At 40.2% G+C, this 25800-nt stretch overlaps 1 protein-coding gene across 8 annotated transcripts in view; it reads right to left on the reverse strand.

Moving 5' to 3' along the window:
* The window catches only part of PIP5K1B (phosphatidylinositol-4-phosphate 5-kinase type 1 beta), a 343315-nt gene that overhangs the window by 44434 nt on the left and 273081 nt on the right, over nucleotides 1–25800 (reverse strand). For all 8 annotated transcript variants that reach the window (XM_037851227.1, XM_037851226.1, XM_037851232.1 and 5 more), the window contains one exon: nucleotides 2259–2376. In XM_037851227.1, the coding sequence (XP_037707155.1) occupies nucleotides 2259–2376 (118 nt within the window). The remainder of the gene's footprint in view (nucleotides 1–2258; nucleotides 2377–25800) is intronic.

Consider the following 25800-nt stretch of genomic DNA (forward strand, 5'->3'; position numbering starts at 1 on the left):
GTGGTCTGAATCTGGTTTTTGTGAAGACACATGAAAGTGGCAGGAAACTTCAGCTCATAAAGATGAGATTTTACTTGGCTTCTTCCATTTCAGCTTTCCTGATTTCTATTTCTAGAGGAAACCAAATTTACCATGGAACCAAAAAATACTGTAATTTTTTCCTATTTAATTTCCTATCTTCTTGGTTGTGGAGGGGAATCAACATTCCAGTAAGGATTTTATAATATGTTATATTTACTTTTTAAAGTGGGGGCTGTGTGGGGAGGAGCATGTCTCAGCAGAAAAAAATCTGCTTATGTTGCAACCAGGATATTCAGGGGTTGTGAAGAGTGTCCTTTCACAATGCTGGGGGCAGGGCGGAGGGCCGCTGTCTCATAAAGGGTGGCCAAGGAAAGCCCATGTGAGGAGGAGATGTTTGGATGGAGACCTGAAGGAAGGAAGGAAGCAAACGTGGGATGGCAGGAGACGGTGTCCTGGCAGAGGATCAGCGAGTGCCAAGGTCCCGAGGAGACGCAGGCTTGGCCTGTGGGAAGAACACCAAGGAGGCCGGTGTGGCTGGACCAGCATCAGCAAGGAGCAGACGGGCAGGGAGGAGGCCAGATCATGGAGGGCCTTGAGGACTTTGGATCTTACTCCAGGAGAGGTGGAAGACACTAGAGGGCTGTAGCTCAAGGAGTGACGCTTGGGATGGCCTGTCCTGCAAAGCACGCTTCATGAAATACAGTGCAAGGTCAAGGGATATGGAGACGCATAAAACCTGGCCTCAAAGAACCTGGAAAGGAGTGAAGATGGGCTGTTATGAGACACACACCAAAAGGTGTTTATTCCCAAGGTGCATTGTACATCAGGAGTTATGGAGAGTAATTGGCGCAGGCTTAGTAAAACTTAAAAAAAAAATTAGAAATTCCCAAATCAACACTTTCACATGATTTTGTGCAGGTATACAGGGACAAGGGATTGCTGTGTGAGATGCACTTCTCAGAGAAAATACTCAGTCTCCTCTTTCAAAATTTAGCCCATCAAAGTATCTTTCTAGGCATCATCTAACAACTAATTAATAAAGCCATAGAGACAATTCAACAGGCACTAAAGGGTGTTCACACACACAATCACTTATGACCCTCACAACAGTCTTGTGAGGCAGACAAGGCAAGTATTACTTTCCTCCTTTGGCAAATAAAGATATCTGGAAGTGTTGCCCACATACACAACTGGTTGTGATGACCATGGAGGGACTGAGCCAAGATTCTTTGGCTCTTGTGCCAGTTTGTATTATGTCCCCCCAAATTCCATGTTCTTTGATGCAGTCTTGTGGGGGGTAGACGTATTAATGTTGATTAAGTTGGAACCTACTGGTTCAGTGTTTCCGTGGAGATGTGACTCAGTCGACTGTGGGCGAGATCTTTCATTGGATTATTTCCATGGAGGTGCTGCCCTACCCAGTCAGGGTGGATCTTTGTTGGGTCACTGGAGTAATTTAAAAAGAGCCACACAGGCCCAGAGGCAGAACAACTGAGAGTGACATTTTGAAGAGGAGCTGCAGCAAAGAGGACAAAATGCCCCAAGAGCAACATTTTGGAGAATGCCATTTTGAAATGCAACCTGGGAGCAAGGAGACACCAGTCATGTGCCTTCCAAGTTAACAGAGGTTTTCCGGACACCAATGGCCATCCTTCAGGGAAGGTACCCTACTATTGATGCCTTACCTTCAACATTGTATGGCCTTAAGACTGTAATTGTTTAACCAAATAAACCCCCTGTATAAAAGCCAATGCATTTCTGTTATTTTGCATTCCAGCAGCATTAGCAAACCAGAACAGCTCTGAATTCAGATTCTTCCCATGACACCATTCCGTGTCTCTCAGCCAATAATTTACCAAGGTAGCAACCCCCAAAATGCATGCTCGAACTCAAGGGGATACAGCTGAGTAAATGGAAGATATTATTCTGTTGGGAATAACAATGAGGAGCCCTACTTTGCCTTGACATTAGGGGATTTGTCGTCTTGTTATATATGGAGATTCAGCATCTTAAACTAGCTATTTTTCTGTGTAATGTTCTATGTGAATATGTGTAATGTTCCATGTGGGAAAACATAGTTTGTGAAAAAACGTACCATTTGTAGCTGTGATAGGGTGCCACTGTTTCTTCTTAAAACCCAAACGTGCCTGGTTTTAGAGAACTTGTTCTTTTATAAGCCATGGCCTGGATCCATTTGTAAAACAGAAGGGAAGGGAAAGAAACTAAAAATTACTTACTAAATAGACGTCAAGCACTGAGGCATTATCATCCTGCATTTCCAGAGCATTTGGCTCAGAAGACAAGTAGATGGTCCCCTCTTCCAAGGTAAAGCTTGAACTGGAAGGTAACCCTTTACTGGAAAAATAAAGAATAATAATGAGCATGTTGCTGCCAGAACAAAATCCAAAGAAAGCTCCTAAGTTGTGGCAAAAAAGGCTGATGTAGGCATCTTTTGGGGATGAAAAAACATTTATAGAATTTAAAGCAAATATGCTCATCCCTGGAGATGTGCACATTAGAGTCTAAATCATTTGATTTTTCTCGTACTGCATTTTCCTGTCTACTTCAGCTCATGAGATACTTATTTCCATTTCTGAGATGTGATTTGTGAACCCCATGCCTGTGAGAGATGGACTGCTGTGAATGGAGAGGCCCAGTGTTCATCTTTGATTCTGAACACTTGGTCTAGCTGCTTAAGTTCTCCTCTCACAGTATTCATGGTTTACTAGTTTATAGAAGATAACAGGGTAGTTGAAGCTGTATGTACCCCAGAAAAACATGTTCTTAAAGTTAATCCATTCTTGTGGGTGTGAACCCATTTTAAGTAGGACCTTTTAATGAAGCTACTTCAGTTAAGGTGTGGCCCAGCTCCATCAGGTTGGGAGTCCTTTATACGAGAATGGAATTCAGACACAGAGAGAGCCACAGAAGCAAGATGCTAAAATCAGTGAAACCCAGAAGAGAAGGGAGAGACCAGCAGATGTCGCCACAGGCCTTGACATATGGCAGAGGAGCCAAGGATGGCTGGCAGCCAGTCTTCAGGGAGAAAGCATCAGCCTGATGATGCCTTCACTTGGTCATTTTCCCAGCTCCAAAACTGTGAGTGAACAAATTCCCATTGTTTAACTGACCCATTTAATGGTATTTGCTTTCAGCAGCCTAGGAAACTAAAACTATAATCTTGTGCATCATTAGCATTGATGATTTTTTTTTTTTTGCATGAAAGGTTCACTTATATTAGTGGTTCTCAAATTTAAATGTGAATCTCCTGCATGGGTTAAAACACAGTTTCCTGCACCCCACCTCAGAGTTTCTTTGACTTGGGTGTGGGATCAACGAAGTTACATTTCTAACAAGCTCCCAAGTAATGTTGATGTTGCTGGTCCAAGGACCACACTTTGAGTAACAACAAATCACATATATTGTATCATAGGCTTTTGAGGGTTGCCTAAGTGTAATTTCCTCAGTAACAGTAACAACAATCAAAGGAATGCAGGCAAACAGTCATGTTGGAAAGTCATTTATGAAGGGAAATCACCTGGTTTTGCTTTGATTTAACCAGTGTTACTAGAACTTAATTTTAATAGTATTTATATTGAGTATTAATTTAGGGGCTCAAGATAATTTTCCCTACTGAAATAAAAGGTTATGATTTTAACCTAAGGAAATTTGCTATGTGAAGTTGTATGTGTGTGTGTGTGTTTTTTTTTTTTTTCCCAGGAAACAGTTATCATCAAAAGGTGGGGGAAGAGGGTGATATTGACAGTAGGAGAACTGGGGAAGGGGACTGGCCGTCAGCTGTGTGGAATGAAGCTCAACAGCAGACGTGTGGGCTCCCCTGGGCAGTGAACTGAGGACAGGTGTCGGGAACATGGGCTTCCTCTCTCATCTTCCTCATCACCAGGTCCTGCAGCCCCTTTGAGCCTCAGCTGAGAACTCCTCTCTTCTGAAAACTTCCTATCTACAGTCATCCTCTGAGGTTCTTGTCTAAACTCCCCAGCTGGACTGGAGACTTCTGAGGACATTGCAGTCCTCTGTTTTACCCTCCTTTGGGAATTGGACATAATTCTATCTCTGTAAATGTTTACCTATTAAATGAAAATACGTGAAATAGTTAGAAAGCCTGACGTTTCTCAGTATTTAATAAATTGTCAAAAGAATTGTTTGGCTTTTTATAAATAAGCTTGATTTGTATTTTTCCTGTCATAAAAAACATAAGGAGAAAAATCTGAAAATACAGAACAGTAGGAGGAGGAAGGAGGGCAATCTTCCATAGGTCTTCCGTTTGGCGACATTTGAGAATGTGGAAAGTAAGCGGTTAAAGTCACCTTACTTTGGTTTTCTCTTAAATTCTGGCCCCAGAAAAAAAGAAAAAGCCCTCTGCTTTTCAAATACCTAAGATGAGTTATAAAATATGGGGAACAGTCTTTCTGATTCATTTTAAAGACCAGCATAAATGTGGCTTCTTTCCATTGAGCTGCTGACTTCATAATGTAAACTCTCACAGATTTCTTGGGTTAAGTAAACCATTGGTTTTCAAGGGATGTTGCTTTAAGAGGCACTGTGTGGCAATAAACATCACTCACATTATTTTTTTGGATCAGAAACAAGGATGCAGTAATGGGCTTTATTCACTTTTGCCTTTCAACCATTAAGATCCTGTTTACTCCTCCTCTGGGTAGAGGACAGTTCTGCCTGGTTAAACCTTGTGAGAAAGATAAATTCTTTCTTTATCTGTTTAATCACCAAAGTAAGAAATAAGGTGGTCAGAAAATATGCAATTGTGGCATGAAATATGATTTTTATTCCTATTTTTTCTCAACCTTTTATATGATTAAAAAAAAATCTCAAATGGCTTCTGGATTATTTTGTAAATGTTTAATTTATTTGATGAGGCTAAAAACTAAATTGTCCCTTCTTATCTGAGCTCTCAATATGAATTTATTAATTTCCCTTCTGGATAACAAAGAATATTCTGGAAGTGTTTTTCCTTTTAAAATTTAATTTATTTTTTAATGGCACTACATGTATAAGAGTATACAACAAAAAGTAATACTCTTCTTTCCCCTATCCTCTTATAATCCAGAGTTCTCTTCTCTGGAGGCAAATCCATTTTAGAAGTATTTTTCAATCTAATATTTATCTTTTATTTTTGGAAACCAAGAAGAAGGTCACTGCTATGGTTAAAACAAAATTAAAATAGGATGATAAAAACAGAAAAAATATTCTTCAGGATTCAACAGACATGTACATTTATCAATTATTTTAACTAAAAAAAACAGTATGATTACTGAAAAAGGAAATACCAGGTCAAAATTTGATAAACTCGAACAGACACCTTTTTGTAACCTTTGTCATTCACATTGTTTTCTACAAATATTAGAATACTTTCTGACCTTATTAACTATCTTGAGCATCCAAACTGCGGAACAAAAAAAGGTGAGGCTCATAGGGACTTGTATCCAGATTTATAAAGAACTCCTACAATTTAACAATATAAACACAAATAACCCAACTAAAAAAATGGGCAAAGGATATGAATAGACATTTCTTTAAAGTAGATATACAAATGGCCAATAAGCACGTGAAAAGATGGTCAACATCATTAATCATCAGGGAAATGCAAACAAAAACCATAAGGTATCACTTCACAACTACTAGGATGGGTATACTCTAAAAAAGACAGAAAATATCAAGTGTAGGAGAATATGTGGATTTATTGGAACCCTCATGCATTGCTAATGGGAATGTAAAATGGTGCAACTACTCTGGAAAACAGTTTGGCAGTTCCTCAAAACCACGTGACCCAGAAATTCCACTTCTAAGACAAATGAAGACATATGACTCCAAAACACTTGTAAACAAATGTACACAGCAGCACTATTCATAATATTCCTAAAGTTGTAACAACCCAATTATCCATAAATTGGTGAATCAACAGACAAAAGGTGGTATAGTCATACAACAAAATATTATTTGGAAATAAAAAAGAATGAAGTGTGGGGGGGAACCTAAGATGGCGGCTAGGCAAGACAGGGCAAAAAAAACACCTCTGTGAAAAATACTAGATAAAAACCAGAAAGTGACCCAGAACATCAGTTCCAGCTATGCAACAGCCAGATAAGGTCTGCTAAATCCACAGGAACTGTGCAGTTGGTGAAACCAGGAGTCTGCATTCTGAAACGAGTGAGTGAGCCGGCTGAAAGTCTGGCCGCTGCGGTGTGGGGAAACAGTGGGCTGGCGTTTGGAGATGGACAAGTTCTTTTTATTAAAAAAAAAACCAAAAAACAAAAACCCCGGGAGCAGCTGCAGATATGGCAGTGAGAACTGTGCAGTGAAGCACAGCGGGAGTGGGCTGGGCCAACGCCTTGGTGTCTGACGTGGAGGATAGCCCTTCCCACACCTGCTGTTGATTGTTTCAGGACCAGGGGAGCAGAGGGGAGCCAAAAGGAGAAAAAAACCATGCCCCTTGCAGCCATCTCCCCGGCAGGCTGGGGACACTCCCGCCCGGGGCCAGATCCACAGCCCAGAGCCGCGCCAAGAAACCCAGTGCGATGGGGAGTCTTTCCCTCAGCACTGCGCACATGCCACAATATCGGCTGTGGACAGTGGCCTTTAGCGCACCCATGGCTGATTGTCCTGGAGCTGCGTGGGCGGAGCTGTATGAAAAGGGGGAAGTTAACACATCCCATTCAACCATCTTTGAAGCGGGCTGGGAGCGTCCCTGCGCGGCCCGGCGACCCAGGGTTTCCCTGGTGGGCCAGCGTGCATTTGTGACATGATGCGGCCTTCCCTCAGCAGAGGTCCTGGAAGAGCATGTCTGGGAAGGGGGGCCTGCTCGGAAATCCCAGGGACCCTACACCAATACCAAGGATTTGTGGGTTAGTGGCAGAGACAATCCGTGGCAAGACTGAAATGAAGGCTTAGACTCTCGCAACAGCATTAAATCTCCAGGAACACCTGGGAGGTTTAATTATTAAAGCTGCCCTGCCTCCCTATCCACCCAGACAGACGCCCCACATTTAGGGCAGACAGCACCAACAACACACCCAAATTTAGTGCACCAAGTGAACCCCACAAGAATCAGATCCCCACACACCACAAAGACAAAGTTCGGGAGAACTAACTTGAGGGGAATAGGTGACTCACGGATGCCATATGCTGGTTAGTTAGAGAAAGTGTACGCCACCAAGCTGTAGTCTGACAAATTAGAGATCAAGTAAAGCAAATGCCTAGAGGCCAAAAACAACAGAAAACCTTAAAGCATGATAAAACCAGATGATATGGAGAACCCAAACCCAAACACCCAAATCAGAAGATCAGAAGACACACAGTACTTGGTGCAATTAATCAAAGACCTAATGACAGAGAACGAGAGCACAGCACGGGATATAAAGGACATGAAGAAGAGCATGGCACAGAATATAAAGGACATAAAGAAGACCCTAGAAGAGCATAAAGAAGAAATTGCAAGAGTAAATAAAAAAATAGAAGATCTTATGGAAATAAAAGAAACTGTTGCCCAAATTAAAAAGACTCTGGATACTCATAATACAAGATTAGAGGAAGCTGAACAACAACTCAGCCTCCTTGAGGACCACAGAATGGAAAATGAAAGAATAAAAGAAAAAATGGAGAAAAAAATAGAAAAAATCGAAATGGATCTCAGGGATATGATAGATAAAATCAAACATCCAAATTTAAGAATCATTGGTGTCCCAGAAGGGGAAGAGAAGGGTAAAGGTCTAGAAAGAGTATTCAAAGAAATTGTTGGAGAAAACTTCCCAAACCTTATACACAATATAAATACACAAAGCATAAATGCCCAGCAAACTCCAAATAGAATAAATCCAAATAAACCCACTCCAAGATATATTCTGATTAGACTGTCAAATACTGAAGAGAAGGAGCAAGTTCTGAAAGCAGCAAGAGAAAAGCAATTCACCACATACAGAGGAAACAACATAAGACTAAGTTGTGACTACTTAGCGGCCACCATGGAGGCAAAGAGGCAGTGGCATGACATACTTAAAATTCTGAGAGAGAAAAATCTCCAACCAAGAATACTTTATCCAGCAAAATTCTCCTTCAAATTTGAGGGAGAGCTTAAATTTTTCACAGACAAACAAATGCTGAGAGATTTTGCTAATAAAAGACCTGCCCTACTTCAAATACTAAAGGGAGCCCTACCAACAGAGAAACAAAGAAAGGAGAGAGAGAGAGAATTTTAACAGACAATATATAGAACATTACATCCCAGGCCACTGGGACACACATTCTTCTCTAGTGATCATGGCTCTTTCTCCAGAATGGACTGTATGCTGGGACATAAAACAAGCCTCAATAAATTAAAAAAAAAATGAATTTGTTCAAAGTACATTCCCTGACCACAATGGAATACAAATAGAAGTCAATAACCATCAGAGTCTTGGAGAATTAACAAACACCTGGAGGGTAAAAATGAGGGAAAGATGAAAACATTCCTGGATAATCAAAAGCTGAGGGACTTCATCACCAGCAGATCAGTCCTATAAGAAATGCTAAAGGGAGTTGAGCAGGCTGAAAGGAAGGGACACTAAACAATTGACTGAAACTACATGAAGAAATAAAGATTACCAGTAAAGATCACATGGTAAATATAAATACCAATACTACTGTATTTTTGAATTGTAACTCCACTATTTACTTCCTACAGAATCTAAAATACATAAACTGTAATGATAAATCAGTGGTTTTGGACTCAATGTAAAATCTGTAATTTTTAACAAGAACTACACAATGGTGGCGGAATGATGGAGTATAGGAACATAGTTTATGTGTCCTATTGAAGTTAAGTTGGTATCAAAGAAAAACAAGATTGTTATAGATTTAAGAGGTTAAATTTAAGCCCCACAGTAAACACAAAGAAAGCATCAGAGAATATGACCATAGAGATGAATAGTACAGTAGGGATTCCAAGAAGTGGGGGAAGGGGCAATGGGGAGTTAAGAAATGAGTGTGGGGTTTCTGTTTGGGGTGAAGGGAAACTTCTAGAAATGGATGGTGAGACGGTGATAGCATTGCAACATTCTAAATGTGATTAATCCCACTAACGGAATGCTAGGGAGGGGGTGGAATGGGAAGATTTAGGCTGTATATGTTTCCACAATTGAAAAAAAAAAAAAAAGTCTAAATAGATGACAATTAAATGCCAAGGATGATCCTTGTTGGGATCTGAGGATGGAGGAGAGGAGGCTCAAAGGACACAGATGGGACGTAAGAAAAAAAAAAAAAAAGGAAATATAGAATGTAAGCTTTGTATCAATGTTGAATTTCTTGAACTTCTTAGCTGCACTTAATGGGATTGCATAAAAGAATGTTCTTGTTCATGGGAAATGTATATGTGAATTATATTGTTTGTTCAAAGATCTGTGCAGCTTGCTCTCATATGTTCAGAGGACAGAGCAATAGATGATGGATGATAGGGAGGGAGGGAGGGATGGAGGAGAGAGGGAGGGAGAGAAAGAAATGGTGGTGTGACAGCATGTTAATGTTGGTGGATGGGGTGGGGGAGGGGGGTCGGAGTATGCTGGAGTTCTGTATATGGGGTCTGTATTGTTTTTGCAACTGTTCCTGTAAGTTTCAATTTATTTCAAAATTAAAAAAAAAAAAAGAATGAAGTCTTGATGCATGCTGTAAGATGTACGAACACTGAAAATGTTAGGCTAAGTGAAAGAAGTCAGTCAGTCACAAAGATCACACATAGATAGCAAGATTCCATTTATGTGAAATGTCCAGAATAGGCAAATCCATACAGACAGAAAGCAGATTAGTGGTTGCTTATGGCTTGGGGTTTGGGGGATAGGGGGATGGGGAATAACTGCTAATGCATGTGAGTTTCTTTTGGGGGTACTGAAAATGTTCTCTAAAACTAGATTCTGGTGAAAGTACCACAACTGTGAATATGTTAAAAACCACTGCACTGTACTTTGGTGAATTTATGGTATGTGAAATATATCTCAATAAAGTTGTAAAAAAAAGGCTTATGAGGAACTAAGGGTTATGATTCTAAATTTGATCTCTCAGTAGGTATTGGAAGTATCAAGAATTTATGGAATATATATTTTAGGTCACATGTATTTTAGAAGTACCTGTTTTGAATAAATACCTGGTTTATTTGCCAGTCATTCAAAAACATTTTCTTTTCTTTTTTTTTTTTCAATAGTAGGTCAATTTCTCATATCACATCTCTCTGCCATACTCTTCTGTCTCCCTCTTGCACTTTTAAGAATTCATGGATTAGAATGAACTCACAATCTCAAGGTCCTTAACCTTAGATACATACTCATAGTTTCTTTTCCACATAAGATTACATATTCACAGGTTCTGGTGATTAGGGAATGGGCAGTATTGGGAGGGGATCATTATTCTGCCTGCCACAACCAGTAAAAATAAAAAAACAAAAATAGCTAACGAAAAACACAACTCTAGGAACTAGAAAAGAACAAAGAAACACAATTAAACTTAAAGTATGAGTTCAGAAATGAGTAAAATGAAAAGAATTGTGGAGATTTTAAAAAAATCTGATTTTAAGTAAATATGATAGATAATATGAGGAAGAAAAATAGAGATGGCAAAAATATCTAAAATCTACAATGAAAAGTGGGAAAAAGCAGACACAACAGATTAAACAAAATGATAAAATATTGTTTTAAAACTAGTTCAGTAAATCTCAAGGTTTTAGACAAAACAGACATAATTTCGACAAGATGGTCACATCTAAAATTGGTACAAGAAATAAAACCTTGGAACATTTTCTTTTTCATAATAGAAAAAAAGATTCTAGTCAACCCAATGACATGGGTGAGTTGGGTATGAGGCGAGGAGCCCATGAGTGTGGCCCCTGGAAACTCTATACAAAGTCCTGGGCCGGACTTGGTGTAGCACAGGGCAGGGGCCAGAAGGCCTTTATCCTGCAGGGTGTACAGCCCAGAGGCTGCAAATTGCTGGCCCACAGACCCAGTCTGGCTGGCAGAACTTCGTTTTAGAAGCAAAGAGATTTTTTAGTTGGGGTTAAGAAAATGGGAAATTTCCACAAAAATTGTTTTTTACAGCTTCTTTTGAGAAACTGGAAGTGTTTCTCCCATGGTCAGCTGAAGGCCATGCTATAACAGCTCGACTTTTCCTGTCTCCCATAAAATCTAAAGGAAGCCCTATGACTTTTCTGCTCATTCTTAGTTCCAGTCACTTTTCTAGTCGCAGAGCAGTTTTTGCACTGGAATTAATCAAACTGGTCCAGTGTGAGAATTAAACACTTCAAACTTCATTTAAAGTCAGGTGTTTTTTCCCCTTCTCTGGTTGAGGCCTGCTGAAGGTTGGTGCCAGCTGTGCTGAGGGGAGGCCCTGGGCCTCTACACCTCCTCAACCATTTGCTAGGTTGCTTCTAACTCCTTCAGATTTGAAGTGGGGTGTGGGTGTGGGGATGCAAAAAGGGGCAGGAAAGTTCTTACTTGAACAATTGTACTGGTTAGAATGGAATAGCCTCCTGTTACAAAAACCGCCCCCAGAATTCAAAGTCTTGAAGATCAAGAGGTTAATTTCTTGCTCATGTAAGAGTCCGAGGTCAATATGTGGCTCTCTCCATGTGGTGATCCAGGGATCCAGGAACCTCCATCTTGTGGCTCTGCCATCCCTTTAGGGCCTTGTCATCATCTGCAGATGTCAGGTTCTAGTCAGTAGAAGGGGAAAGAGGCATGCTGTGGTCTTAAAGGCCCCTGCCTGAGTGTGGGCACACATTACTTATGCTTACATTTCCATTGGTGAGAAATGTAATAATTTGGCCATGACATAACTGCAAGGTGGGGTGGGGTGGCGGGAAATGTAGTCTAGCCATGAGCCCAGAAAGAGGAGACTAGACTTGGGTATCAGGTTAGCTGTCTCTGTCACATTAGTACTGTTAGGAGCAGAATTGGCAGTCTCTGGGCTGATGAGGTATTCACCGCTGATTCTTACTCCTGTGGGTTCTTCAGAGAACTCCCCACCCGCTGGTGATTTTTCATCTACAGTTCCCTTGGTATAGGTGAATGCATCTCTCTGGCTCCTTCCTGAGCCCCTGGCAGCCATGGTGTACCTCCTGCTTCCTTCTGTGGGGCGACCTTGCCTGGTCCACAGAAAATCCTTCTGCATTCTCTGTCCGGTGACGCTCTGGAAATGTAGGCCACCTGCGGACAGCAGACTCTCTAGCTCTGCCAACAGACCTTCTCAGGCATGAGTCAGACACTGTGTCCCCTATGTTCTAGGGGTACAGATATTAAACTCTTCCATGTGACCCTGAAGAAGCCCCTTCCCTGGGGCTGGGCCAGGTACCACTGTTCACTGACAGCTCTCTCTAAAGATCGCATTCTCACAGCTAGCTCTTTTCTTGGACTCTCCAACCCTTTTTTTTTTTTAAAATAATAATGGACGCACAACTATATGGTGGTACTGTGAACAACTGATTGTACGCTTTGTATGACTGTATGGTATGTGAATATATCTCGATAAAATTGAATTATCCAACCTCTGGAGGGGGGTAGTCAGCTAAGGGTTGCAAAACTGGTTTTTGACTACTTCCTTTGTAAATCCTACAGTGTCTTAGGCCTCACCCAAAACTGATACTAAAAATATTTCATTTTAACATACTACTAATAATACATTATTAGTAAAGTTTATACCATAATTGAAGGTAAATGTGTATCTTTATTTATCAAGAAATACTCTACAGATAGATTGTGGTGATGAACGCATAACTATGTTATCATACTGTGGACAGTGGATTGTATATCATGGATGATTGTATGGTGTATGAATGTATTTCAATAAAACTGAATTTAATAAAAAAAAAAAAAAAGAAATACTCTACAGAGGACGTAAAGTATTACCTGGGATCTAGTACCTTTATACCATATGCATGAACATGTTCATTGCTACTTTAAAAACAATGAAATGTCATTACTGAGAAACTAAAGAGATAATGCAAGAATAAGTAATCCAACCCAAATAAATGCATCCTGAGCCTACAGCAAGTTCCTTCTTCCTTGAAGCTGCTTCAAGTAGTTAGGGTAAGATATGTTCTGAAAAAGATTTTCATTTAAATGGCTCCACCACTGATGCATTTAATGTTTATTTCTCTTCAGTTCTGGCATTAGGGAATCTTCTTACTATTGCTTTGTTTTCTTACGTACTGTTGATTTCCTGGGCTCAAAGCTTATTTAGAATCAACTTCTAATTTCTCTGGCTGAGAGTTTCCCAGATTCTGTCCTAGGGGTCACTTGTAAGTGGGAGCCTCTCTCCTGGGAGGGACATCCTCAAAACTCAGCGGTTGGGTCCGGGTGCTCACCATTCCTCAGACTCGATGCTTGGGAAGAGCCGTTTCCAGAAGCAGCGTTACGTGACCGGGTTCAGGAGTCTGGCTGCCTGCCTGTGTTCTGCACCATCAAGTTTTGCCACAGTTCCCTCTATTCAGACTGTCTAAGGGCTAATTACGCCTAATTTGCAACATGCTGCATGGGAAACTTAATCTCCCCAGCTCTGTTCTTCCCTGGTAAGTAAGCACAGGACCTGCTTATGCTCAGGGCCCACTCTGCTTTGGCCTCTGCACATGTCACAGACTTCTCATGGGTGGAAGCAGCACAGGAGGAGGAATTTCACATCCTCCCAGTGCTCCCCTGGGAGCGGACACTGTCATTCTCCAATGCCATGTGGGCCTCTCTGTCACTTACAAAAAAGGTTATTTTTGTTACCAGCAACATTAGTCCGGCTGGCTTCATCAGAGAGCATTAGCATGGTTGGAACTCCTGAAAACAGCCACCAATAGTTTCACAGCCTGCAACACCCTGATTTCTGTTTGCAGACCTAATGAATGTTTTATAGCTAATTCTCATGGGGGTGCTTGTTGAGGGAGCAAATGGTTTGATCCACAGTTTGCATCTTTTAAAAGCATCCCTTATTACCTTATTTTCTTTAAAATCAAAGCAATAACATCATAACATATTGCATGACGCAGAGGATATGATGAAAAGGAACAGCCTCTTGTCCCCACATCTCCCCACCCCCATCAGCCTCCAGGGGCAGCTCCTTCGACCTTCAATGATTTCTGGTTGTTTGCTGCATATCTTCTAACAAATCAGGGAAAAAAAGGCATTCTCGTTTTAAGGCAGCATCTATTGATTCAACACGAAGGAAATTTGCCCTCTCCTACTTCTCTTTTCCTCCCAACATTTGCTATTTATATTTTATTTATATTGTAACTGTGAATGATATACTTAATAACGTTTTTATTCCATCAACTATACACCATATATACTTTAACTTCTTACATTATTTCATCCTTGTCCCCTGCTTTCACCTCACTTTGCTTCAGGTACACTTTTTTTTTTTTTAAACTTTCACCTCTATCTTGTCAAGGCTGTTAACATTTATATGTATTTAGCAGCTACAACCGATTTTTTTCCTGCTTTATTCATGGAATGGCTCTAAAATTAGAAAATCAATACGTAGAGTTTATATTTTTATGACTTTGTAAATACTGTCTAATGCTTGGCCATTAATGAGTCAGAGTTACATTTCCCTCTCTGAGTTCAAAGTCATGATTACTGTGATACACAAAGAAAACTGTTTCCAACATCAAGATTAAATGAAGTGTCTTTTTTTTTTTTTAACTTTCGGGTAAATTCATACCACATTTAGGCTGCTTCATGTTAAGAGGTTTTTGCTATTTGGAAACTGATTGTCACAGGTGAAAAACCCAGGAAGAATTCCGGACTGAGGGCAGAGGCTTGGAGAGAAGCCCTGCACCTCTGATTATGAGCTGTAGTACTGGGCAAGTCTGGAAACTGAGCTCCTGGTTCCTCACCTGCAAATGGGAATGATGGCCCCACCCTGGCCCACGTCACAGGGCCATCGACGGGGATAGGTCAGACAGAGTAAAAGAAACAGAGGGAAATGCTCTTTGGAATAAATGAACAGGAATATCACTGTGGCTTTTACCTCTGGACTCTGCCTGTGCCCTGGAGGACTGTGAGAACTCTGCTTGCAGAGACAGATTCATCATCAGACCTTGGAAGGAATTTCTATTCTAAGTATAGTTACTAGAACATTAACTGATAACAAATGTGGACAGGAAAGCTCTAATTGCAGAGAAAACCTGGTCTCACATAAAGCCTGCAAATACTAGTTTAGCTCTAGAGACACACCCTGCTTATATGGGCAGGGCCCTGCCAGCACAACACGGGCATTTCCAAAGTGTCGGGCAATTCAACACTCCATCTCCCTCTTGACAAAGCTCACTTCTGCCTGGAGTGGGGCTGGGGGCTGCCACAGGGTGTGGAAATTCGGAAGCACTGGCACTTGATTCCTATTTGCAGCCTGGATGGGTGTCAGGCTGCCGCATCTCCTTGATGCTTAGCCCCTTGGCTGAGTGTGGGGGCAAGTCTGCAGGACTCCCCTACGGGGACCCAAAGGAGGGAGAAGCCCGTGGTCCCAGCTGCCGTGTCCAGTTGGCCAGCTGTCGACATTCCTAACCTACTCTGCCAAGGAGGATGCTTTCAGAGGCTCTGCTCGTGCCTTTTCCCCTTTCAGCCATGAGCAGGGCTGTTGCTCTTTCCGCTCTCCCTCTGCAGCTATTTTTAGACAAGGAGTCCGCCTGTTTCTAAGGACGCAATCAGAGTGGCAGGCTCTTTGGTACTGACTGAGGCTGCCACGCAGGTCCAGTGCTTGGGTTTAACTTTCCTCTCTCTCCCGTGTAAGTGAACACCCCAGGCACGGAGCCTGCTGCAGACATGGTACAAAGAGCCGCACTTTGAACCAAGGAGACAGAGAAAACCAAGCAGCATGTGCTAGCCCTGCTGGTTCTGAGAACTGGATGCCACAGTCACTGAGCTCTGGGCACCAGCAGCCTCAGAACCAAGCAGAGAAACAAGGCGAGGGCCCTCACTTTGGGGGGGGGGGTGTGGGGAGAGGGGGGAGGCTGGAGGGAGTAACCTTTTCAAAAAGAAACCCTCATCCGAGTTTAGGGACCTTGCTCACCATATTTCTCTATGAAACTTATTCCCCCCCACCCCCACACAAACGTTTAAGCTAGCAGTCATCATTGACTGTGATGTTCATGCTGTGATGATCATATTACACACATTATTTCGAAGATAACCCTGACAGATTGGGTCTCTTATTTACCTTGTACATGTAAGTATTAAGGCTAACCTGTTTACCCACAGTTACTAAGGGTAGAGCCCGGCTTTGAGCCCCACCTTGACTTTGGAGCAATGTCATTTTCTACACTTATTGCCTCAAGTCATCCAACCACTGCCCTTTCCTGTGTTTTTAATATAACTCCACCAACAGTGGTTTAATTACAAAAGAGTTAAAAAAGACACACACATTTCTTAATGACAAAGCTATTGCTATAGACAAGTCTTGATTATCTGTCTTAATTGAAAGGAGCAGGAACATAGATATAAAAGAACAGCAACAGAAACCTTTGACACCCCCACTCATGCCATATACCAAAATTAATTTAAGATGGAACACAGACAAAAAAAGCTAAAACTATAAAGCTTCTAGAGGAAAACAAAGGAGAATATGCCATGACCTTGGGGGTCATGAGTAGGAAAGGACACAAGGGCATTTTATGATATGAAGGATATGCTCTTTATCTTTATCTGGGTGATTCTTACTTCAGTGTACACCTTTGTCAAAATTTATGGAAATACACTTAAGATTTTGCATTTTACTGTATAGAAATTATACTTCAATAATGAACTATTTTAGTATAAGCAGCAGTATCTGCTTTTCTACTAAAAAACTATTAATCATCCATTCAAGTGTATATTGAGTGCCCTCAAATAACTACATATATGATTACAATAAAAAATGTGTGTTGATCTTGAAGTTTTGTTAATGGATGGTGGTGAATGTAGCACAACTTTTTGAATGTAATTAACAGCACTGAATTATATATTTGAATGTGGTTAAAGGAGAAATTTTAGGTTACATATATGTTAGCAGAATTAAAACACATGACTGTACAACACACTGAACCCTACTGTAAAAGATGAACTACAGTTAATAGTACAATTATAAAAATATCATTTCATGAATTGTAACAAACCACACTAATGCAAGGTGTTAATAATAGATGTTATATGGGAACTCTGTATTTTATGCATGATTTTTCTGTAAACCTACAATTTCTCTAATAAAAACAAACAAACAAATGGTATGGATGAATGAAAAAACAAACAAAAACATGAAAACAACAACAAAAAAAAACAAAGTAAAACAAAATTGAAGATCAAAGTAATTTCTGGCTTCTGTTCTTTCAGAAAATGTATTCTATAGCTCATATTTGGCAGAACCTAATGTTAGAATCAATACTTCTTCCAGAACTCATATTAGTACAGTTGAGAGAGAATATATTTTAAGTAGGTTCCAGAGGTAAGGTTTAAGGAGATAAAAATAGACAAACTGCAGTATGGACAGTTCACAATGCAGATAAACTGCATGCACTGAAAACAGAGCTGATTGTTCTCTCTAGCCAGAGAAAAGCAGCACAAAGGTAACGAGAACCGGCAATACAGAAATCGCTAGAGACTCAGGGTCTCTAGAGCTCAGAGGAAGAATGAGCCAGACCAAGAAACAGGGTGGCCGAGTTCTGCTGCCACCTCAGCACTAGGTAAGCTGCATGTAACTTATTTGGGTAAGGACCCCAGGTTCCTCCTCTGTAAAAATCAGAAGTTTGGATTGAATGAGGTCCCTCCTGCCAGCTCCTCAAAGCTTTGATTCTTAGCCTAGTTGGCTCTCTCTCATCTACTCCAGAAATCCAAAGTTTGAGGACAGAGAAGCATATAGGAAATAGTGTGCTAAAATGGAAATGCCCTTTGCTGTGGGAGCTAATGGAACTAATAGGGTTTAAGATAAAGTGAACAGAAAATCATTCCCAACCCTAAGCACCATTATTCCTCTATATTGCACCACTATGACATAATTCCCACAGATGGTGGAGACACTTTGCAATCTGTCTCCACTGCTATCAGGATTGCAATATAAATCTAAATAGAAAAACGGAACTTCATTCAGAGAGGTGGTATAAAGGCTTAAAGAAAAACCTTGCCTTGGCAAAAGGCTTTTTCACTAACTTTCCCTCCCTTTCCTCAGCTCGTAATACCACTTTGGGGGAAAAGAATGTCTCACCGACATGCATTTATAATCCCTCAGGAAATTTCTATTTTGGATACCTGAAAAAAAAAGAAAATACAATTCCTATTTGTTGCTAAAAACAAATTTTCTATCTTTAAAAATGACCTCCTTCTTCAGTTAAAATCCAACAAACATCTGCTGAGCCTTTATTATTTACCAGAAATTCTTTAGACAGTGTTTCCGCCTTAGCTTTCAGACCTTACTTGGGTTCTCACCATGCACAGCTAATAGAAATGACCACCCTCAGTATATAAGTACCATAATTTAGTCAAAATCCGAATTATGATCAAGTCTGCAGAAGCTGCTGGGAAAAATAATATGAGGACAAATGACAAGGCATTTTTGCTATCACAGATGTATACTATAATTACAACTGTTTTTTAGTGTGCCTGCTCACTCTAGAGAGGTGCAGGAGGACAGGGAGGGTTCTTATACGTGGCTGGGCCAACAACAAACTAACTTCAAGCTCTGACTATTGGAAAATGTCACAGGAACTACCGGTCTCTGCTGTACAGGTCAACAGCCGGTCCTGAATCATTAGGAACATAAGCAGTTCAGGGAAAGAAAATTGAACAGAGCCCCAGTGGGCAAAGAATGGAGGGCAGCTGGCAGAGAACCTCTCTGGCTGGGATGATGTGAGAGATGGAGAGCACTGCCATCTCTGAGGTGAAGGCCTGGGGGTGTTCTGATTCCCAAACAATGGCTCGGCTTCAGTAATCTCTGGAAGTCGCCTTTTTATACACCAAAACCCTTCCTATAAGATAAGGAACAGAACTAGGAGTTCTAGAATTAGAAGTCAGAATATCCCAATTGCTTAGACAGTGGTTCTCTAACTTGGATGTGCATCAGAATCCCCAGCAGGCCCAGGAAGCTACATTTTTAACAACTTGTTTCTGAAGGTGTCCTAGAACCTCTGTTTTTAATGTAAACCATGGACTACATCACAAAAATGTGCTGCTTTCATCAACTGTTAACAAAGGTGCCACACTAATGCAAGGTGTTAACAATAGGGGGGTATATGGGAACCCTGTGTTTTATCCACGATTTTTCTGTAAACCTACAACTTCTCTAATAAAAAAAATGAAAGATTAAAAAAAAAAAGAAATCCTACTTCACACGATGGACTATTAATCAGACATAAAATTTCTGATTATATGATACAACATGGATGTACCTTGAAAGCATTATGCTACATGAAATAAGCCAGACACAAAAAGGAAAATACTATATAATTCCACTTTCATGAACTATCCAGAAGAGGCAAATTCACAGAGACAGAACGTACATTAGAGGTTACTGAGGGCTGGGAGGGAGAGGGGAGCTATTGCTTAATGGATGCAAAGTTTCTGTTTGGGGTGATGAAGACATAGTGGTGACAGTTATATAACATTACAAATGTACTGAATTACACATTTGAAAATGGTTAAAATGGCAGATTTTCTGTTTTATATACATACATATATATATATATACATATATATATGTTACCATAATAAAATTTCAATACACACACTGGCTTAGGAGATTGGTAGGGCTGTGAGATGTGCAGTTCAGGAGTGGTGCGGTGTGTGTTTATGAATGTCTGAGAAGCCAAATGACCCACTCATGGTGAAGAATGGGGGGACGCTGTCTGTCAAAGGCTGCCACCCAAGGCCCTGCCCCACGCCGAGGCTCGGAGCCAGCTCCCTGGTGGAGCTGGTACTGACAGCATCCATAAGGGTTGGTGGCAGCCCGGCTCCACAGGCTGGGTCTGTCCCGTGTCTAGGAGCTCCGAGTGCCACGACACTACTGGAGTCAGACACATGGCCATTCGCTACAACATGCTCAGAAAATTACACCTTTGAAAAAGCAAAACTATGTAACCTAATGAATGACCAGGTACTTTGCAAAACACCATAAAACACACCACACCACTCATTATACTGTTCATACACCTGCCTTCTTGTTACATGTTCATGTGCTTGGCAGTCTGTAACTACAAATATTAATGTTTAAAAGCTGTCATTGAGGTCACACCCTTTTCTCATTTGTTCTACCTACTCCCATGAAGTCTAAATTATCCATTTTCAGAGTCACATTTAAGCTCTAGTTGTTCTGAATAATGCCTATCTTTATATGTGTGTCTAAATTCTATTTACATGAAATTTCTCAATGGGTGTTAATGAAAATACAAAGTATTTACCATTTAGATTCCTCCACAGATAGCATTTCCTTAGATGAAGTTGTTATATTACATCTGATTTAAGTCAGGGGTAGTCTCTTGAAAGCTTTGGTCTCCCTTCCTGATTTCCCCTTTCTAACCAATGGTCCTTAGCTGGGACTTGGGCATCACTTCATCTCTCTGAGCTTATTCCTAATTCATATAATAGTGATAAAAATCACCTCCCATATTTACCACAAGGTTGACGTGAATAACATATGTGCAAGTGTCTGGCATGGCTTCTTGCCCTTGGAAGGTACTTTTTAAATGGCATCTTCTCCACTAAAGCGGGAGGTGTCTGAATTTATCCTCCTCATTGCTTGTCTCTGGCAACATAAGAGCATTTGTGAGGATTCAGTAGAGTGACTTGTGGTCACTTGTGTTCAATAAATTTTAGCTGATGATATAATTACCAAAGATCATTATAATAAATGGACATTTTATGGACTTTAGTGGTACACAAGGAGTGGGGTACTAGTAAATGTTTAACCACCAGCTCTCTGGGGGGAAAAAAAAGCCATATGTATATATAGTCAATCCTCATTATTCGCAAATTCCGTGTCTGCAAATTTGGCTACTGACTAAAATTTGTAACGATCAAAATCAATACTTGTGGTGCTTTGGTGGACATCTGCGGACATGCATGGAGTGGCCAAAAATTAAGGTTGCCCAAATCACAGATCAAACAAGGCAATGCTTGGGCTTCTTATTTTAGCTCTCATACTGTAAACAAGTATCCTTTTTGTGGTATATTTAGTGCCCTGTTTTTTTTTTTTTTGCATTTTTGTGCTTTTTTCTTGGTGATTTCACTGTCTAAAATGGCCCTTGTGTAGTGCTGAGGTGCTGTCTAGTGTTTCTAAGTGCAAGAAGGCTGTGAAGTGTTTTACAGAGAAAAGAGGTTTGTTAAGCTTTATTCAGGCATGAGCTATAGTGCTGTTGGCCATTAGGCTCAATGTTAATGAATTAATATTATATTAATAAGGTGTTTTTAAACAGAAACACGTAAAACGTGGTTATATATTGATTGGCTGATGAAAATCTTGTGACCAGAAGCTGGGAGGAACCTAACCCTGTGTTCCTCTAGGAACAATGGTTCAGTGTTTGCTAATTCATCGCTAAGGGTGACTTTATAGAACATAACTACCACAAATAATGAGAATCAACTATATATACATACATAAGTTTATAATAAATTTTACCAATAAAGAATGTGTAGCAACGCTTTATAAATAATAATAAAATATACAATATTCTTTATTGTAAATTCCATATAACCAATTGATTGTCACAGGATGATTTTAATTTTTGCAGAAAGCCTGTATTTGTGGCCAACCTACGATTGCAATTGATTAATGAGTGTAATTCTGACATGAATGTTGTTGATATTTTCCTTTATATTAGTGAGTAAGATGAAAGTAAAACCACAAAGCCACCTGTTGGTACTTCACTTGTCTGTCAATGACATGACCAACTTCTTTGCTGAATAGGAAAGTAGTTTCAAATACTGGAGGAATGTTTCCTCAGGTTTTTGTGCTACAGACAATTCTATAGATACAAAATACTTTTAAGTTTAAAAAATAGACCACAAAACAATAAATCAAGCCCTGATTTACAGTTCGCCAATTTCTGTGGTATAAATACTTCTACTTCAAGCTACCAATATGATGTCACTGAATGCAGAGCTAGGAAGAAATGTATAGCAGCATGCCATAAAATATTATTTCCACTATACAGATATAATAATTATCAATAACCTCAAGAGCAAGGATAATAGTAAATATGTAGTAAATAATTAGTAAGAGATGAATTTTGAATATTTTTTACCTTTTAAAAATATAATTCATTCAACTGTAAGTTTATATAATTTTTAAGTGGAATATTAATTTTTTGATACAAAAATGAGTATTTAAATGAGAAAAGAAATCTCAACAAATTCTAATTTTTAAAAGTTGACAAATTCCACAAACATCACCAAACCCAGAAAAATCACATATTTTTAACTGTCTACATAATATTTTTACTAATTAACTTCCTGAAATACCTCTATAATACTCTTTCCTAACATATAATTTAATTTTTAATAGTGGCTGTGTGTCATAATTGGCTTGCAAAAATTTGACAGAAGGAGCAAGCTGCAGCACACTAACTACTGCATAAAGGTAAATGGGAAACACTTGGAAACAAGTTGGCATAATCTACTGAAGCTGCTGCTTCCATTGGAATCACCGTGGCTGCTGGTAAAATGCTGGAGCTGTGGTTACAATCAGGGAACCACAGATCTGGTGGGACTCGGGAATAACTGCAAGGGGCACTCAAATCCTTATGTTCACATGCAATTTCTTAATCAATGGACATTAAAAACAAAATTGCATGGGAGTTTTCACTTTTAAAAATTAGAGCCCACTTTCTCAGTTCAAAAACTGAAAAAGGGTATGTGTACACCTTCATGTATAGAAGATAATATAAATGAAGGGGATAAAATTCACATTTGTATGGACACAAGTTCATCTATCTTGGCATTACTGGCCTACTTTGTTTTACCAACATTTTCTTCACAGTAAAGGAAAGATGACCTCAGATGACTCTCCCCTCTGCAATACTGCTTGTGTGGTTCAATTTTCTGCTAATTGAAGGAAGAGCCAAACACCACAGTAACCATCAGAACTTAGGCCAGTCTTGTTACAAGTACATAATGAATAAGCATCTAAAAGACTTGGCACAGTGCCTGGGCTTGACAACCTACAATTAACCCCAGCTATAATTCTAGATGGCACAGAGTTTCCGTAAAAAACAATTTAAGGGAAAACAAGTGTCCCCTGAAACAATCTGAAACTTCATCAATGATTTTAACAAGTCAGCATCATCTCCTAAAACATACAGGAAAAGATCAATGGAAAGTCACTGACTCAGAGCTGAAGGCCCTGGATTCTGGCCTTGCTTCTGCTACGACCTCGCTGGGTGATGGAGAGTGAGCAACGTCACCTCTAGGCACCGCAGTTCCCCAATTTTTAAAGTGAGAGTGTTGGGCTCAATAGTGGCATAGTGGCTAGTTTTAGTTGTTTTTTTTGTTTTTTGTTTTTTTTTTCCAATGAGGAAATCAGTCTTCACAAGCAAAAGAATTTCATGTCGCATAATGAGTTAAGAACTCAACAAATATATTCTCACTGTCTTATTCTCTTGAGTGATCATTAAGGTCCTTTTCCAGATTTTCTGTGTCACACTCCCCTTCGTTCTTCCGAACAAACACCTTGATTCCTCATTTTCAAATGTATTCTCGGTTTTCCCTGTTGAAGCTTGTTTACTTACATAAGAACAAGGCTCTCTGGTAGATCATAAAACAATTCCTGGAGGGAGCTGGCATGGGAGTGTAGGATATATTCAGGTACAAAAGACAGTTTATAATGTTGGTGTGTTAAGGAAACAGGGTGTGGTGGTCCCAGCCCCTGGTCACCAGCACTCTTCCATTTTCCTGCAATGCAGTTCTTATAAATAGCAAAGTCTTGTTGTTATAAAATTCTGAGTTTGTGGCCTTTTAATCAGTGTCATTCAATTAAAAAGTTCTACAGCTCTAAGCACACTGTGCCTGGGATACAACAAGAATCACCACCCCCCTCATGGTAATAGCTGCCACTTACAGAGTCCTGTACACTGAGCCTGGCACTTCATCTGTATTATTTCACTTACATCTTAAGCAATCCATCAAGTAGTAGTATCATCAGTGTCACACACAAAGCAAACAAGGCCCCAAGAAGCTAGGTACTTTGTCCGAAGAGACAGAATTCTGACCCATGTCTGTCAAGGTAGCAGGTGCAGGACCTCCCTTACATGACCTCCCAGGATAAACAAAACCAGCATGCACAGGAAAGACTGGTGTCCCATCTTGGTTTTGACTGGGAAAGAGAGTAGTGGAACAGTTTGGAGAGATTCTGTGTCTGGTTGTCTCACTATTGAACTCTTTCATGTGACACAGCTGGGAGCTGGGAGCCCAATTTGAAGAGTCCAATGTGATATATCACCAAGCAGTTTTACAATCAATCCTCGCAAAACAGGGTCCCAACACATTGTACACCCCAGTAAGGATTTCCATGCTAAGATAAAAAAACATACTAGCAGAAGTGCAGAAAAAATCACCTTTTAGAAAAGCATGGAAAATATCTGTGGATATCATATGTATTTCACAACTGTGTGAAAATATACAGCTAACTTTTATTAAGCAAGTATCCTAATGTGATCCTAATTTAAACATCAAGACAGTTTTATGAAATAGGGATTATTATCCCCACTTCATATATAGATGAGGAAAGGGGCTTTTAGGGAGGTTATGGGAATGTAGCCAAGGTTATATTTATTTACATGTAAGTGGCCTCTTAGGATTCTAAGCTAGGTCTGAATTTTCCTTCCATTCTCCACACTCTTTCTCATATCTAGTGAACTTCTGGTTTTCACTCACCTAGCTCTTTGTTCCCTTCTGCTTGTAAGAGCAGCCCACTTGGCATTCGGGGAACTATCCCTCCCTCCCTCCATGTGGTCATGTCAGGAATGCACATCACAGCACCTTGGCCCCAAGAGGGTAAGTTTTTCCAACCTAGGTTCATCAGACTCTCTGAGGAATGTTCTTGGGTGGTGTGGCCTGAGGATGAGAAGCGTAGGAGCTGAGTAATAACACAGGCCTCAGCCAAACTGGAGGCTGTCCATGAGTCTGAGACCTTCTAGGAGCAAGCTCAAGGAAAGCCAGGGCAGGGCAGACTGCCATCACTGCTGTATCCTCACCCTGTAGCACAGTGTCTGGACATGGTAGAGGCTCAATAAACACTGCTTGATGAATGGCTGGATCCTCCCAGCTGCTTGCTGTGTTTCCTATCCTTCCCTTGGCTAGACAATCCAACTTTTCTTTAGATGATGTTGAATTAATTGGTATTTCCCCAGTGGTTTCTTTTGCGAAGTAAGTTTCTCTTGCTTGCGAACAAAGAACCCTACCTGATACCTATTATTTTTGCAGCATTATATGTGCTATAATAAAAAAGGCATAGCTTTATGGAGTTCTGTTTTCCTAAAGCAATACAGTTTACCCATCATTCTCACCCCCAAAAAGTAAGCTGATAGAAAACTCAATGGGAACATCAGAAAACTATACAATCTCTTAAGAGAGATAATAAATTATTAAGTAGCGTAACGGTCCCCATGAAAAAGTACCACCTACAATTGTTTTGTCCATAAGGTTGGACCAGCTTCGATGTGGTCATCCAAGGATAATCATGTGAATATGAAATCAATGCAAACAACTTATGAGTTCATAGGAAACGTTAACAATTTCTTAGGAAGAGATAGGTTGACTGCTTCTGAGGAAAGGCATTAAGATAAAAAAA

The sequence above is a fragment of the Choloepus didactylus genome, chromosome 10, assembly GCF_015220235.1.
Source record: "Choloepus didactylus isolate mChoDid1 chromosome 10, mChoDid1.pri, whole genome shotgun sequence".
Lineage (NCBI taxonomy): Eukaryota > Metazoa > Chordata > Mammalia > Pilosa > Megalonychidae > Choloepus > Choloepus didactylus.